The sequence below is a fragment of the Lontra canadensis genome, unplaced genomic scaffold, assembly GCF_010015895.1.
Source record: "Lontra canadensis isolate GAN:19392208 unplaced genomic scaffold, GSC_riverotter_1.0 scaffold24, whole genome shotgun sequence".
Taxonomy (NCBI): Eukaryota; Metazoa; Chordata; class Mammalia; order Carnivora; family Mustelidae; genus Lontra; species Lontra canadensis.
The window spans coordinates 7,607,747-7,625,748 of NW_022631018.1; the positions used below are offsets into that span (position 1 = coordinate 7,607,747).

The 18,002-nt window shown below is 51.3% G+C and overlaps 1 protein-coding gene across 1 annotated transcript in view; it reads right to left on the minus strand.

The window, feature by feature from the left end:
* Positions 1 to 12,411, minus strand: part of LHX4 (LIM homeobox 4) — a 34,992-nt gene extending 22,581 nt beyond the window's left edge. Inside the window, exons 1-3 of the mRNA XM_032862565.1 lie at positions 12,238 to 12,411; positions 3,237 to 3,363; positions 810 to 981 (exon numbers count right to left, since the gene is read on the minus strand). Coding sequence (XP_032718456.1) covers positions 810 to 981; positions 3,237 to 3,363; positions 12,238 to 12,411 — 473 coding nt within the window. The remainder of the gene's footprint in view (positions 1 to 809; positions 982 to 3,236; positions 3,364 to 12,237) is intronic.
* Positions 12,412 to 18,002: the final 5,591 nt, after the last annotated feature.

Below are 18,002 nucleotides of genomic sequence, written 5' to 3' on the forward strand. Positions count from 1 at the left end.
CGCAGCACACAGGCCACGCCCACGGGGCTCAGTGTCACTGCGGGACGACTCCCTCCTCCTGGTCTTGGTGTCGCTGCTGCCAGCAGGTCCAAGTGAGCTGGGGCCCCAGCCTCAGTGCTTTGGGTAATAGGTTCCAGGAGGCATGTCCCAGACTAAATGCCACAGAAAATAACTTCTAGGAAGTCCCCTCACCGTGACCAACAGGATTGTTGCTGATGGATCAAACCCCAGAATGAATTGAGGCCAGTCTTCAAAGCTAACGTTCAGGTGTCAGGCATTGTCCTGAGGACTTTACATATTGATTCATTCAAAGCCTGTAACAACCCTATGAGGTAGGAACTATTATTACCAGGCCCATTTAAAAGATAAGCAACCCAAGGCGGAGAGAAGTAAACTGTCCGAGAGCCCACAGCTAGTACGTGCTTTAAAACCCATCATGGTCTGGGCACTTTACCACCCCATGAAACTGCCTCTTCCTCACGTTCTCATCGATAGCGGTGACACCGACAGAGCCTGGCTGGACCTGGACCAGGAGCAAGGCTTCCAAGCCTCCGGGGCCCTTTAGCAATCACGAGATTCCTCTAGATTCAGGGATGACCCTCCAAGCACCTACTCGGAAAGTGGCAGCAATGAGAGGGCTCGTGTCCTGAGGCAGGATTTATGGGAATCCTTGGTCTGTCCCCCTAATGACCCCCCTCCCCAGCAGAAATGGCACTCACGCCCTCTGCCACCAGCTCCTCCCCCCTCACTCCCAGGGGAGAGCCAGAGACAGACCAGAGCCCCCTCGGGGTTCCAGGGTTCGGACTTACTTGAAGAAGTCTTCCTTGCAGTAGACGCTCCCGGCCCTGGAGAAACACCTGTCAGCCAGCGGCATCTGGCAGTCTGCACACTTGAGGCAAGAGCTGTGCCAGTGTCGGTCAAGGACCTTCAGGATGAACTTGTCCAGGATGTGCTGGTTGCATCCAGCGCACTGAGGGATCTCTGTAGGGAGCGAGACAAGGCAGAGTGAGCCTTCCACGCGCGCTGCTCACCACGCTAGACCCCGTGTGGATGCCGTCCCTTCTCCATGATTCCTCTTCCACGGGAGGAAAAGGACATAACCCAAAGCCTTCGACTGCCCCATAGAATGGGGTGGGGCGTACACAGCACGGAGGTCACCGGTCCAGGCGGCAGGTGAGAACTGAAATCCAGCCCACCCTGTGTGTCCCATTAGGAGGCGGGATTCTCAAGGGGCAGGAACAGTCTTCATTTCACAGCTTTGTGTCCCGGCTGCCCAGCACCGCGCCTGGCACACCCAAGTGGCTTCACGGAGGTGATCATGGAAAGCATACTTGATCACATCCTCTCCAAGAAGTTCACCTTGAAACAGTTCACCAGTTTCTCCTGTGCACTCCAAATCATCAACACAAGTCGGAAAACCAGATCTCTCGGGAATCATCTGTGTTTCTTGATTCCTATCATGTTTGTTGGCGTGTTATAATTTAAAAGCGTTAACATAAGGGAATTCGCCTCAAAGCACTGGGGGAAAAATAGGACCCATCCACGTCTATGTAGAAAGAAAGCTCAAGTACTAAGTCATTCATATATCAGACCTGTAGACAGGCTACTGGGACCTTCACGTCGTGATATCTCTAGTGACGGACACACGTGTCAGTGCCAGGCCCAGTAAACCCCAAAGCCAGCCTGTTCCCATTATGGTCTCAGCAGCTACCAACATTTGCCTGAAAGTCAGACCCACTAGGTGCCTTGCTCTTTGACCCCATTCCCAAAAGGCCCCATGAAAGCTACCAGGAACACACTGGGGCAGATCTGCATGGGCCTGGGAACCAACTACCTGTCCTCGTGCATATGGCATTTTTTCTATCAAAAAGGTTCCCTGGCTGCCTAAGTGGCTCAGTCGGTTAGGCATCTGCTTTGGGCTTAGGTCACAATCCTGGAGTCCCCAAATCAAGCCCTTCTTCCCACTCCCCCCTTGGAGGAGAGTCTGCTTCTCCTTCTGCCGCCTCCCCTCCCCGCCCACCACTTGTGCGCAATCTTTCTCTCTCTCTTTCTCTCTCCCTCTCTCTCTTTCAAATAAATAAAATCTTTTTAAAAAAGTTTTTCCTCCTTAACAAAATGTTCAACCAATTAGAAGCCAAGTTACCTGCCGAGTTGCTTACAAACAGTTCCATGTGCCCAGCAAAGTGCTAAGCACACAACAACTACAGGATTTCCATCAAAAAAGGGGGGACGAGTAAGACACAAGGTAAGACCATGGATTCTAGGGGCACCTGGGTGGCTCAGTTGTTAAGCATCTGCCTTTGGCTCAGGTCATGATCCCAGGATCCTGAGATCAAGCCCCACATCAGGCTCCCTGCTCTATGGGAAGCCTGCTTCTCCCTCTCCCACTCCCTCTACTTGTGCTCTCTCTCTCTGTCAAACTAATAAATAAAATTGCAAGGAAAAAAAAGTAAAAAAAAAAAAAAAAGAACATGGATTCTAGGGCCAGTCCACCTGGGCTTGAATCCTGGCTCTGCTTTTTAACCTTCCACAAATTACTTCCCCTCTCTCTGGGCTGTTAAAATGGCGAGGGTGGGGGGGGTTAAGTCGGTGAAGACAATAGCACCTGGTAGGATTGCTGTGAAGAGTAATTGAATCAATAGGGCTAAGACTGGGCCAGTAAACAGTAAGTGCTCAATAAAGGTTTGCTGTTATTAGGAGATAACTGCAGTAACCAGGTGTTAGATGTGGTGCTGTTGTGGCTGAGGGGAAGGAAAGTTAGGGGCAAGTTCATGGACTTGATCTCATTGGGCCGCCCCCAAGGATCCCTGCGTAGAGTCTAGAGCGCCCCCACATCACAGGGCAGCTCCGCCAGGGCCCGGGTCATGCCTGTCCGCCCGCAGGTAGCGCTCCCCAGCTACAACCGCACCCCTGCCTGTCTCAGGGTCCCTCAGGACTGGCACCCCTGGAGCAGCAGGGTAGGGGAGCAGGGGCCTTAGACGGGGAGAGATCTGGAGACTCTGAGAAAGGAGAGAGACTCACCAGGGGCTCCTGAGGTGCGACCAGGCCAGCCCGCGGGGGAAGGGGGGACAACTCTTGTAAAAATGTCATTAAGGGCCGGGGCGCGGGGCTCCCCCGCCCGCCTTTGCATTTGCAGGCGCTGCGTCTGCTGAGCCAGGGGCTTGCGGAGGGAGGTGAGGAGCAGATCGCTCTGGCACCGTTTTGCAAGCGGAGGGGAGATGAGATCGAGGCCCCACCAGCCGCGGGGGCCCGTCCCAGGCCGGGTGACGTGGCGACACCGCCCGCGGGGGGCGTCTTGGGTGAGCGGCCGGCCGGAGCCCCGGGGCCAGGTCCCCTGCCGGCGCCCGCCGACGCTCTTGAACCCTTGGAGAACCCGGACGGAGAGCGTTGGTCCCGGCCGGGGGCGCCCCAGCCCGCTCTCTCCCGCAGCCGCCCGGCTCGGGGGCCAGAGGGCGCCGATTCCCACCTAACTGTTGGGGGGCCTTGCCGCCGGCAGAGGGGCGGCTGGATTTCTCCTCGCAGCCGCCAGTGCAGGCTGAGGGCGAGGATGTGTGCTCATAAAATTTATTTCGAGCAAGGTAGCTACCGGGAGCCTTAATCTGATGAGTATTCAAGAGAGAATACATTACGGCTAATGCATGCGAGGGCGGGCGGGCAGCGGAGTTGGGAGGCTTGGAAACGGCGGCGGCGGCTCCCTGAGCAGCAGCACCAACAGCGACCGACAGCCTCGGCCTTCAGCTTGCGGGTCCTTCCTGCTGGGTCCAGAGTCGGGGTTCTCTGAGGCCTTAGGACTAAACCGGGGTCCTCGAGTTTGGCAAAAATGAGAGGGTCATTCTAAGGGCCCTTTTTAGGTTAAAAAAATAATAATAAAATCTTTCTTACTGTACTCCAATGTAGATTTTTTAAGGGGGTTGGCATTTTTAAAAACAAAGGTAGCGTAGAAGTGATTTACGAGATCCATAATATTCCAATAATGGTAAAACTAGATGTCAAGAGCCTGTTATGAGCTCTGCCAGGTCCTGGATGTACATCCGCACCACTGGGTGAGGAAAGTGTTCTTATCCCCGTTTTACAGATGAGAAAATTGAGCCTGGAGATGGAAAGCGAAGTGCCCAAGGTCCCGCAGTGGGGGAAGTGGGATTTGAACCAAGAGCCGATGCTTAAGGTTGGCTAACCCAGCCTGAGAGCTGGAGGGATCTGGACATGCCTCGCCTGGCTGGCTCTACCCCTGTCACTTTATGGAAGGAAGAGGTAGTCTCAAAGCTGCTCTGTACAGTGACAAGGGAGTAGACGAGCATCTTGCGCTCCGTAACAACTGGGCAAATGGAAATGTCTGAGACACACATTTAGATCCTGCAGAGTATGCCTGTGCTGTATGGGACGGACACCTAACGCCCAGAGGAAGGTGGGAAGCAGAAGGCCCTGTCCTGCTGATCCCCTCCCCGCAGCTGCACGGTGCCAGCTTGTTGATGACATCTGTCAAGTTCAGATTCATCCCTGCCAGTGAGGGGGTAGAGACCTGTGAACTCAGATCCCACACTTCAGGTGACAGCACTCCATGTAATTATTTTGATTAGTGTGAAATGTAAGCTATCTAGAAATTTTTCCAGGAGCAAAAACACAAGCTTTTTTTTTTAAACCCTGCAATAAATTATTATTATTTTTAAATTCAGAGAGCTCAAACAGGACAGAGGTTAAAGAGGTCTCCTACCAGAAATAAAGTTGTAACCAAAATTTCCAAGGCGGTAGAAGATCTCCAAGTCCCTAATAAACTCAACCTATTTCCTGCAGTATTTGATATCACAAGATTCCACTTTAAAAACTGGAATTTAAGCTGACCCTGGGAGTCACTAAGACAGAATTTAACCTGTAAACTCAGATTCCGATATGAGGAGTCCTTTCACTTAAAATGAAAATTTTTACCTTATCTGCACACAAGTGTTCTTTGGTGATGTTCTCTGGTGGGGCTCGGCAGAGAGTACGACGGTCATAAAAAGACAGCAAAGCCCATGGAACAGCCAAGGAGCCTGGGGAGATGCTGGCTCACCCGGTTCAGTGTCCTCCCCATCGGCAGGGCCCAGAGGCTTCTGTGAGTCCCGCAGAGTGACAGGGCTCAAAGCCCAGCGAGAACAGCTGTATGGGCAGGGAGGGTCCCTTGGACACGTCCCAGGACACCCACACCCACACAAACGCATATATACACAGACAAACACACATATTCGCACATACTTAGTATACACACATAGAACACAAACATACATATACATACAAACACACAGAGAAAAACTTACACAATCACAAATAAACCAAGATATACCCTGAGACAAACACGAGGGCACCCATACATACCACATTCACACAGCCATGCACGTTTGCATATACTCAGACATACTTGTAACACACACACCCGTAGGTACACACTCACACATACACATAAACATGCACACACACAGCCTCATATACAGGCTGAGGCTTCGCCCTTCTGGAAAACAGCCAGTTCTTCATCTCTGTAAAGGAAACCATCTCTGAAGGAGGGAGCTGTCCAACCCTGGAGCCCTGGGGGAAAGTGAGCATTGAGTGCTACAGAGAGCTAGGGGCGGGCACCTGGGTGGCTCAGTGGATTAAAGCCACTGCCTTCTGCTCAGGTCATGATCCCAGAGTCCTGGGATCGAGCCCCATATTGGGCTCTCTGCTCAGCAGGGAGCCTGCTTCCCTTCCTCTCTCTCTCTCTCTCTCTCTCTCTCTCTCTGCCTGCCTCTCTGCCTACTTGTGATCTCTGTCTGTCAAATAAATAAATAAAAACTTTTTAAAAAAAAGGAAAGAAAAGAAAGCTAGGGGCAAGGAGGAACATTTTGTTCCAATACTCTTGGAAAATTGTTGTGAGAATTTACAAGTTTTCAGTTCTGCTTAGAGTTTAGATCTTCAGATCTTTAGGTCTGCCAAATTGTTTGTAATAAATCCCAGATCAGAGTCTGATAAACCTGGGTTCATATCTCAGTCTACCATGTAAACGATCTTGGACAAATGACTTAACTTCCTTGAGCCTCAGTTTTCTGATCTGTAAAACAGAGATGGTAACACTGGTCTCACAGGGTTGGCTGTGTGATCACATCAGACAACGAGCATAAAACTCCTAACCCCATAAGATCGTTGCTCAGCTCACTGGCACCTCCCTTTTCCACTCTCCATGGCCAGTCACCAACAAGATGAATTTATATATTTAAAGTATATTGACGTCATCTCATGTTTCCTTATTTCCCAATATAAGTTCCCCCTCTCTCACTGACCTCCCTCTACACACATAAAACCCTCAAAACTCTCCTCCATTGTTTTAGTTCTAAAACATCTGGCAGATGTGCACCCCTTTCTAACCAGCATAATCCCAGAACATGAATAGCACATAATTTAAAATTACAAGGTTAAGTCTTTTTGAAACAAAGAAATCTGGCATATTGTTTCCTCCACAGAATGAGGGCAAATTTGCCAGACCTTGGTCTCCACCCCACATATGAATGGTGAGAATGGAGAGGTGGGTTAGGACCACCAACAAGTGGACCTCACTTCACTTTTGCTGTAATGTGTTCAGGTAAGAGTGGAGTGAGTTCATATTAACCATTGAGGATTCTAGTATTTTTCTTGGAGATCTTTAAATGTCCAATGGAAGAGCGACTATTTCTTATTTGATGACAAATGGCTAAAAACCTTTTCTTTGCCTGTAGCCTTAATCTACCTCTTCATCAAGGAAGTTTATAAAACTCATAACCTCCAATCACCTGAAATACTGCAGTGTGGGCACGAGGGGCTTAGTTTTAGAGTGGCCCATCCAAAAATGGACTCCATTTTAAATCCCCAAATTCCTCCATTAGTGAAGTTTCAGAAAACTGGGAAGTAGGTCAAAAAGTCTGATGTGGTCTCTGGCAGACCAAATCCCCCCCTCCTCACCCCTCACCTTCCAAGTGACATCTAAAAAAGTGTTGTGTGTTTTTATTTCCCCGCTCACGTTTCTTCATTTCCAAGCAACTGCTCTCAAGGAACAAGGGGCCACCATGAAGCATTTCGGAGACAGTTTGTGTGTGTTTGTTTGATCGATTTTAATTCTTTGAAAAAAATGGTGTTTTCTATCTCTCTGGTCACAGAAGAGCAAGAAGGTGAAGAAAAACATTTTTTTCACTAAAGAGATGAAAACTAGAACCAACACACTTGGCAGTAACTTCTAAAATGTCCTGAAGAAAGTGCACCTTTCTGGGAAAATGTACTGGAATTTCCGTATCTCTGTTGGAATCCTAATGCTGATAAGCACTTTGATATTTGATATTTCTAAAACTAAGTTTTTTTGAGTTATTAAGAATAATGTTGACCCATGTTGAACCATGCCCTGAGATCAGATTATTATTTTCTAAAATTTGTACTTTCATGTTGCCACTTTGGAGTACCACCAGACCCTGCTTTTTAAACTGCCTTTTGGATGGAGTTCCTCTGTTGGTTTCAGAATTTGACTGAACAACGTCATTCCCATGACAAGGTTTTCCTTGCTTCTTTCAGGATAGGAGCCATGGTCTTTGTTCCAGCCCTCCTGGTGGGGTGGGCAGATCCAGGACACTCCTGGAAGGCTTGGCCCCTCTTGGGACACGCAGGAGCCCTCCATTCCTGAGGGCAGCTCCATTTGCCTTGGTTCTGGCATTTAAGACTGCCAGCACTCTGAACTTTGTTGAGTACTTGCAAATCTCCAAGTTCATTTACTCTTCTCAGCAACCTTGTGAAAAGTTAACCTCTACATTTAAAAGAACTTCCTGGGGTGCCTCAGGGGCTCAGTCCTTAAGCCTCTGCTTTCAGCTCTGGTCGTGATCCCAGGGTCCTAGGATTGGGTTCTGCATTGAGCTCCCTGTTTGGTGGGAAGCCTGCTTCTAACTCTCCCACTCCCCCTGCTTGTGTTCCCTCTCTAGCTATGTCTCTCTCTGTCAAAAATATAAATAAAAATTTATATATATATATATGAATATGTATATACATATATATATAATAAATAGATGAAATCTTAAAAATCTTAAAAAAAAAAAAAGAACTTCCCAAAGAGTACACAGTTGGGGGCCAAAGGGGGGGCTAGAAGCTTCTTTTTGTCCTGCACATGTTCTGGGGCTGACTGAAGACCAAGGCTTCAAACAGGGCTCAAGAAACCCAGTGGCTTTCACTCCAAACCCTTTTGTGGTGACTTCACTCAAGAAGTAAGTAGTTTTGGAACTCATCTTAAGTAACATTTTGGCCAATATATGTTTCTCAAACTACATAATTTCATTTGCTTGTTAAGTTTCTTTACTGACTACACACTGAAAGAAGAAACTAAATGGGGCTTTGAGGAAACACATATACAATGGAAATACTGTACGAAATATTGTTTTCCTTAGAATTCTCCATTCCTTCCCCACATCTAAGGGAAAGAACACAACAGGCTTCCCTGAGTAAGTAAGAAGGAAGCCTGTTCCCAAAAGGCAGGCTGGGGAAAGCCCCCTCAGTCAGGGGTGGGGGGAGGTGGGGGGGACTTATTAATTTAGTCTGGGAGTGACTAATTCTAAAGTGTATCAACATATGGCCACAGGACATAACCAAGCATGGCACCCTGCCTGCTAAAAGTCACACATAGCTTCAGGGATCTCCAAGTCTAAGAATTTAACAGAGGTATAATTAAAATTTAATTAAAAGTTCTCTTCCTGGGGCGCCTGGGTGGCTCAGTGGGTTAAGCCTCTGCCTTCGGCTCAGGTCATGATCTTGGGGTTCTGGGATTGAACCCCCGCATCAGGCTCTCTGCTCAGCAGATAACCTGCTTCCCCCCCATCTCCACCTCTGCCTCTCTGCTTACTTGTGATCTCTGTCAAAAAAAAATTTTTTTTTCTATTCCTGGATCCATATTTCACAAATAAAACTTTCCACTTCAAAGCTGTCACCATCGCCACAGACAATAAAATCCTATTTTCTGGTCCCAACTCCCCCTTTCAATGCCCTGACCATTGTGACTGAAGGAAAGGGAACCGAGGACTAATCCCTCTCTGCAGTCCAGTCCACATTCAGGGTGAGCCTGAGACTCAGGAAGTGTTGTACCTGAAAATCATGACGCTGTATGTCTGGGTTCCCCCCTCCACGCTTTATTTACCATCTCCCTACTAAGAACAATTCATTTTTATTGAACAATTTATAGCTTCCTTTTTCATATTTCCTCCTATTCTAAACTCATGTATCTTAAAGAGACCGTAACATAGTCTTCCCAAATACTTTATACATTTTCTTCATAACATAGTAAGAATTATCCCATAAACAACACAACCAAAGCACAAAATTCCAATATTAATTCTTCAAAACTTAAGCAGAAAAGGTATATCAAACATTGTGGTATTTTGTGATGGTGATGAATCATTAAATAGAGACACACAAATCCTGAGAAAAGCTTAATTAAAAAAAAACTAGCGTTGCATTTAAGGTAAATCATACTCTCTATTATAATTATGTTTGCTTACATACTTTAAAAATACATCAACCCACAGGTCTCATCTAATTTCTAGTCTTTCCTAGTTTGTGTGTGTGTGTGTGTCTTGACGAATGACTAAAAACTAGGAAAGAAGTCAGAAAAGCCTTCTCATGTCAGAAATGACTGTGCCTAATGTTTTCTTCCTCCACGCGTCCTTCAGAATCCTCCTCCCACAACAGATCCTATTTGTTTCATTTGGTGGTTGGGGTCCCTCTGACAAGCTCCTTTGTTCTATTTCTGCTTAAGCAGCTCAAAAAATAGTAACCTTTTCAATATAAAGATCAAATCCTAAAGTATCCTGGAGACAACTTCAATGTTAACCATTTTAAGGCTGAATTTGGACAACATTTTAACAGGAGTCCTATTGTCAATAAAATACAGAATGTAAATATGCATTTGCAGGTATGGGATTATCTTCTAGATTACATATTCACACAGAATTAATGTTACTCAGTAGGATATCAAACCTTCTCCGTGATTGCAAATAAAACAAAGTCGCCTTAAACAAATCCGTGACAGTCTATGGAAATGTTGTGGACACATCTCTGTTTCCACTCCATCTTCGCATTTAATCATTGCTAAATCTCCACAATGGGTTTTTCTGATGTCTCATTCTGTAGCAATATTCCATATGTTTGGCAACCTCTCCCTCATAAGGAGAAACTTTCAATTAATTTGGCTGCAAGTTTTGTCTCTATTAAGCTATTCCCAGAACCCATCCCTTAACCCTCTAACATTATAATTACAGTAAATTATACTTTAAAGGCATTTGGGGGTGAAATACCGCAGTAAAACATCTGTGGCTAGTGAAACATCCCGACTGACTGACGGAGGGAAGGGGGCTGAGGAAATCTGAGAGAAGAAATCCACCAAAATAACAACAGGACTAAGGACTTGCCTCCCAAGATGATTTTCCAATCCGCCATTAATACAGTTAACCTGGAGTACATTTTCCAAGGGAGAATCAATTCCAATTTTGCCAATTAAACCCAACCCGTCCGCCTACTCCCAACAACAGTGCCTCAAAATGGTTCGTTTGTGCTCCATTTTGATCAGGGCTCTTGTAGAATTCAGGACCTTAAAAAAGGACAAAATCTCACAGCAGCATCTACTTTAGATGACTTTTGTCCTACTACAAACAACAATAGCCCAGCTCCTGGGCAGCTTCTGTCCTGGACCTAGAAACTGCCCTTCCTTCTAAGGCTCCAAAAAAGGGGGGGTGAGGGACCCCATCACCCTTCAGCCTGCCAAACAGTCAACCTCTAACAAAAGCCCTGTGCTGTGAATTCCTGCAGGAACCCGAGTGCCCCCCCCCCCCCCGCAAAGACCTCACAAAAGAAGGAAGGAAGAAACAAGAAAAGGAAGAAAGGAAGACGAGAAAGGAGAACGAAGAGAGACACACAGACACGTGAGCCACAATGGAATTTTACGAACAGCAGCAGTTGGCTCACGTCTGTGTCCTGAGTATTGTTAACACTCATTTCAGAAAGAGAAAAGGCAGAAAATCATCACAGAAGGACACCTGCACTCCCCACCCCCACCATCTCCGAACCCAGCATCTGGTGCTACCACAGCAGACTGCTGCTTGTCTCTCTCCAACCTTGTTTCCCAAAGTGGGTATTATTCCTCGCGTCCAGTGGACAGCTAAACTGGTTCCAAATCTCTACCATTCCAAAGCTTCTCAGCTCTAATCCTGATCAATTTTCCTAAACGAAAGCGATGCTATAAGGTCCCTCCACCCAAGGCCACCAACCCTCCCCATCCACAACTCTTCAATTTGGAGGAAACTAGTCTCCGGGCCAGAGAAATCCACCAAATAGCCATCACTGCTGAATAAAACAAGAAACTCAAAGCAGTCTTCTTAATAACGTGATAGAAAGGTTAGTCCCTGTTAACTAATTTTCCATCCCGGCAGGACTGCAGGTGTGACCCTCCCTCCTCCCCTTCCTCCAGGCCAGCCGGCAGCACGGGTGTCCCTCTGGGCTCAGCCTGCTAATGCGGTGCTAAGTACTCACTAATTGACTGTAGCACACAGTGAAAGGGCACTAAATCCGAGGCAAATGGGAAGTTAGGACAATGGGGGTATTTAGGACTTGAGGCTGTCTACACCTGGTCAGCGGGGGTCATCAGGTCACTGTTCAAAACCCAAGACGCCCCCGTGGACCGTGTTTTGTCTACTCACTGGTGCTTTGCCGGTTTCCTGTCTCCCTGGACCCCCACCTCACCTCTAGGAGGCTGCAATTTAAAAAAAAAAAAAAAAAAGACTCTGGTATTTATTTGCAGTGGTGTATGTAGGCGGTCTCCAAGACGTCTTGAGGACTCGCTTTGCTCTAATCCCCCGAGCATTCAGCCAACATTCTTGCCTTAACCCTGCTTCGTTTTTGGCGTGTCAGGAGGGAGGTACACCTAGCATTTGGTCTTCCTTCTACTTCCCGCCACTCCCGGTTTTATCCCGCCCGGCCTGGCCAGTAATTCCTCTCCTTCCTGATTAGTTTCACTCTTCAGATCCCGTTAAAGGACACTCACTCCGACACCTAAAAAAGGTTAAAAAAAAAAAAAAAAAGTCCCATTCCGGATGAAGCCAACCTCCGAGCGCAGACTGAAGCCTGCGCACGGTCCGCGGCTTCCTCCATAAGCAGGGGCAACCTGCGGCCGGCGCGGTTGCGCCTTTCCCTGCACACAGGAGCACCGACGACCTCCCCAGGTCGAATTTAATTTACTGCATCTGCTGCCCGGGTAGAGACCTCATTTCTCTTGCGCCGGCCACGTTTCCAGCTCTCGTCGAGGTCCGCTAAGCGCTGGGAGCAGGGCCGGGAGCCGAGGCTGGAACCCCGGCAGGGCGCGCGGGGTGTTCGGGGTGCGCGGACCGCTCCGACCGGGGCTGCCTCCAGCATCCGTGCATGAGGAGCCGCTGCCCAGATGGGGGGAGATGCTTTTCAAGGGTTAAAGTCCCGGAAAGCCTTGGGCCGCTGGCTTTGGAGTTTAGTTTTGTCTTCCCAGATGCTGGCGAGAAATGGGTATGGGGAGAAAGAGGTGTCGGCCCGGCCTCCCTGGGCTGGGCGCGCTGTTGGCGCTCCGGCTTACAGCGCCTTTCCCCGCGGGTAAGGTCTCTGCCGCCGCTCCAAAGGGGCAGAAAATGGGACCCAGGCTTGGCCAGTCCCCGCTCGCTGGGGCCGCTCAGGAGACTAAGCCGAGAAATGGAACCGGCAAGGTGGATGGAAGGAAAGGGCCGAGGCGCAGGAATGCCGAACGTGGAGCCCTGTGGACACGGAGGTCGCCCGTGCCTTGCCCCCTTCGCAGGCTCGACCTCTACCTCGGGATGCGGGACGCGGGGGGCGCAAAGCTGACTCTCCCAGATGGGCCGTACTATCCGCACTTGCTTCCACCCGCAAGCCCTTAACACCCAAGGCGCCCGTTGAACCAGCGCTCGGCACCCGCAGGTGCGCAGCAAACGCCTGTTGAAGGAATTCATCGCCAGCTCGCTGGGCCACCCAGGCCTGCGCCTACCCCCGGCGGGGGGGGCGGGTGCAGGGAAGGAGCTCTGTCCCGGTCGCGCGGGGGTCACACAGGTCGCGATCCCGGACCCAAGCCCGGCGATCCAGCCCAGCCCCACCAGGCCCTGGTTTTCCACGACCCCGCCCGGTGGACATGCGAGGAAACAACTCGAGTTCGGTCCTGCTTCTCTCTTCTCAGTCCCGACTCTCCATCTTTCCCGGACACTGGGGGCCGCTCGGTGCAGACCTTCGCCCCTCACTCGTCCGGCCTGCCCGCTCCCTGTCCGTTTAAATCGTTAATTCCGCTCCCTGGGCGCACTGGGGCCGCGCACTGCCAAGAAGGGCTCCCCTCCGCCCTCGCTGCCCTCTTTGATAGAGACCGTGGAAGCCGGGAGGTCGGAGCCCGCTCGCCCCTGGGGCGCCCGATCCACCCGGCTCCGCAGCGAGGCGCTGCGGTGGTCACCCGGGTTTCTCCAAATTCCCCTCCGGGTGGGGCGAAGCTCTGGCCCGAGGCTGGGGTGGGATCCTCCAGCTTAGGGTATCGGAATCCCCAATCCTTAAGGCCTGATCTGCCGGTGGGGACAGCCACCAGTCTGACCTTTAAAAGTTGGCTCTCCCATGACAATATTTTTGAGCAGGGAAGGAGATTTGTGGTGCCCAGGACTGCTGTCTGAATTTCTGTATCGAAATCTGAATCAATCAATATCTTTCTGTCTCTCCATATATATAATATATGGCGATATATATCATATAATAAATTTTTCCCTTGTTTTTCTTTCCGGCACGACCAGAAAAGGCAGGAATGGAAAGAAGCTGGAATAGCTTCTCCAGAGTTTGAGAGAGCTGGCCCGAGAAGTGAGTCCGTTCCACCTGTTAAGAAACAGTTTGCAAGAAGGATGATAATGTCGGGAAAGAGGACTTGGATGCAATCCGAGCTGTAAGATTGACCCCACGCACCCGCAGGCGGCCTGGAAGAGAAGAAAGGAGAGTGGGGCTTCCTAGAGAAGTTCTTCACCCAGATCCTACCACATACAAAACCAAATACCCTTTACTCACAACTTTGGGGTTCGGAAGAGCTGCAAGAAGTAGATCTTCTAGAAGATAAGGGTGGGATGGGAGGTGCCCTACACTTGTTACCCGTTTATCACTCCCTGCCTGGACTCCTTTCTCCCACCAGGGTTGGCCACCTCTGCAGCCAGCAACGGGGGGGGGGGGCCCACAGGGGGGGGGGGGGCTCAGGGGCCATTGTCCTTCCCCGCGGTGTCCGGAGAAACTACGTGGGAGACAGGCAAAAACTGAGAGCAAGGGGCGATAAAATGTTCACCTCCCTGTATGTCCCTCACTGTTCCAAGTCCTCTAGGCATGCAAGAGGGGCCGGCGGGGCCCAGACCCGTGGGGGAAACTGATGAGTTCAGGGAGGAGACAGGTTCCGAGGAGGATAGGGAGGCGTTTGCAGAATCCAATGCTGCCCCCAGGTCAGAAACGGTGAGAATCTGGACTGGCGTTTCTACAGCCCAGAGGGAGGCAGTGGGAAAGACCCGAGCAGAAGCAGGTTTCCTCCATCATGAGAGAGAGACCCGTGATCCTAATCGTGGGACAAGAAACTGGGACCCGCCAGCTTAGGGCAAGGTCCCTTTCTGAACCTATCCACCTACGCAGAAAAAAAAACAAAAAACAAAAAACACCCAAGGCCCTGGGCCCATGCTGGACAGGACCTCAGCCGGCCGTGCTGGACGTGAGCCCTGAGGGTGCAGCCTCACACAAACAGGGCTCCCGCCGCCCAGACCAAGGAGCCAGGGGCTTTGAGTTCCTCAAACACTGACCAGAGGCAGGAGCCGGGCTACCCAGCAACCCATCGGAGACTTAAGGGGGTGGCCTCTACCTCCCTTCCCCAGGGTGATCTCAGGGTCTCGGGGGTTGCTCCCAGACTCTTTCCAAGAGTCTCGTCCCAGGCTGATGCCCCTCAAACAGACGAAGATCTTCAAGCTTGTCTGGAGAAGTCTGAGCCGAGGGTGGGCCCTGCCAGGCCACCCCAGAGCTGTGGAAGCCGCAAGGCTCTCATGGGACCTGCACCCCCTGCTCGGGGAAGCAGGACGAGAGTGACCACGCTGACAAGTCTGTCCAGGAGCGAACAGTGGCAGGAGGTGGATGGGGCGGGGGGGGTGCAGGGAGCAAGGAATAAGCCCGCCAAGAGAGAATTTATTACATTACTTGGTCAACATTTTCCTTAAGGGAGTGCACCTCACCCACCCACAAAAGAATATTCGGACTGCCTCCAAAACAAACTGGATTCAAACTCATAAAATGCCCCATCAGGTATGAGGCCGGGGCGCCAGAGGGACCCAGGTTGGGGGACCCCTACATCTGTGCCCCAAAGTCCTCCATCTATCATGGCTCAGGGTAAAGAAATTGAATACACCTATGTGTGTGCCCTGCGTTGGGGGTGGGAGAATGCAGGGGTGCGGGGTGGGGAGACCCAAACCTTCCAGCGTGGGGTTAGACTTTTGCTGGACAGCCTTTCTGTCCGCTCTCCCAAGATTTAAACACCCACAGGCTTGGGATGACACCTTTTCTTCCCTGAGGTCTAAGGGCATGTCCCCCACCCCCATGGACAGTTGTAAGACCAGTGGTCCCCAGGTTCCAGAAAAGAGAATGGTGGTGTTTATGTGTGTGAGGGGACCACACCCCACCTATGCCCAGTTCTCTGCACCAACAGCGTGATGGCCAGCAGCCACTTCTACTGGATGGGGATGAGTATGTCCTGCACACATCCCCCCTAAAAAAGCTGGACTCCAAGTCTTCAGGGATTGGGCCCCTCAATTTTAGCCACTGCTTCCTTCAACAGGCCCCAGAACCGGGGCAAGACAAAAGGAAGGGCAGACCAGCCCCTCCTGGTTCAGCATTGCCTCTGCTGGGCAGCCCTGGGACGAGAGTCCCACTCTCTACTTCATTGAGTTCTCCACAGCTGGAACCCAGACTTGAGCCCCAATGAACTGTAGCTCTGAAGGCAAGTTCTGAACATTTTAGGAAATTGAGTTCCTGATGTCGAAATCAAAGTTGCCTCTGAGCAAGAGAAACAAAACGTGAGACATCTAAGAGTGTGTGCTGAGCATCCCAAGAAAGGCTGTCAGAGTAAAGCAGACTGCCCTTTGCAGTCCTGGCAGGCCACCTACGGACCACAACTATTAAAGCACGGAGGTACTGGGTGACACCGCAGGGAGTCACACACCGCCTTCCGCCCCCTCACATGCTCCCCTTACTCCCGCAGAGCTACAATCCGTCCAAGGACTTGGAGCGCCTTTGCCAGAGGCTGTGTTTCTGTTTCTGCCGGGGCTGAGAATGCACTCCTTGCACTCCCTCCTTGCCCGTGGTGGGCTGGGGGCAGTGAGGGCAGCAGCAAACCCCAAAGCCTTCTACTGACACATCTAGGTCAGCAGGAAACCTCCCAAGGCGCGGTGCAGAGGTGGAACTGTTTGCCAGCAGTTAACAGGGAAAGACACAAAGGATTAACTGCAGGATATAGTCAGAGCACAGCCTACCTAGATTTGGGTGAAGCTATCCTCTTCTAGTTCCCTCTCAAAAACTTCCCAGGAAGCCCAGGACACACGCTCGCCAGCTTGCCCTTTGAGGTATGGCCTAGGCAGAATCCTTGCCGGGAAAACCCAGGGCGCAGGAGGGCGCGGGAGGGCGCAGGAGTGGGCAGCCTTGCGCCCTTCTGGTTCGTAGGTAGACACCATTATTTTATTTACTTAAAATAAGCCTTGAGGGCGTGGCTACCGCTCCACTAAAGAAATCGCGGTTGGAAGCACAGTCCCTTGGCAAGCGGAGTGAGGAAACCTTTCCCTCTCCACGGTGCGCAGGGGTGTTCCGCAGAGCCCGCGAGGGGTAAGGCAGGACTCACTAGGCGCCCGCCGTGCGCGCGCGATGCCCCGGGACCATGCTCCGGCCTCTGCACGGATTGTCCACCCAAGACACTGTTTGGGAGTGCGGGACAGAGGCAGATTCCCTCCGGGAAAAAGCCTGAGCGCGCACATCCAAACACACGCAGAGACCTGGGAATAAACACGCCTCGAGCTCCCGCAGTCTTGCTAATATCGGGCGCTGGAAAGAAAGTGGGTGGGCGAGCAAAGTGCACCCTATGTGTCTCCCCTGCCGAATCCAAGCCGTCCGGAAAGTATGTCCTCGCGTGCGCAAAGGCTGTACCCCGAGTTCACAACTTCGTCCCGGCGCTTCTCCCTCCCCTGCATTCCTCGGCTAGCTGGAACAGGGCGAGTTGACTTCCTCACTGGAAGAAGCAGGCAGTCCCCAGCGGCGCAGGCTGCGGACGCCACGGGCAGCAGCGGCTGAGGACGCACCAGGCGCGCACGCCCAGCGCGCGGGGACAGAGCGTGTGGCCTGGGCTTCGGCGCCGCCAGCCCCGGGGGCGGGGGACGCGCTCTCCAACTTCCCGCCAGCTGGGGTGAAGTTGCACTAGCGGTACTTCGAGCTTTGACCGTAACCCCAGGAGAGAGGATGATTTACGGGGACCACCCCAGCCCTCAGGCCTGGCCTGCAGTTCGTTCCCCTGGTGTCCCCAGACAGCGCTCTCCCAACGGTCCTAGAAAAGCCATGGGCTGGAGATGCGGGGTTCGGTACCCTCGGCTGGCCTCGAGCACGATCAGAAGGCTTTCACTTTCGGCCCCCAAAGCCAAGAGTCAGGCCCTTTAAACGCACTCTGGCCAGTGCCCCTGCCCTGTGACCGCCTCTGCGCCGGGGCCGGCGGCCCCTCGCCCCTCCCGGCCTCTCCGGTCCAGGCTACACGCAGCGTACGACCCGCCCCGTATCGGCCACGGCTGCTGGCTGTCTTGTTATTAAATTAAATCAGCGAGAAAGGGGGGTGTCTTACGTTGCATCGGCACACCAAGCATCTCCGGGAGCCCCTTGACAGCCCCCTCCGCGGGGACAGCTGCGCTCTGCATCATCTCGGAGCGAGAGCCAGGGAGTCGCAGTCT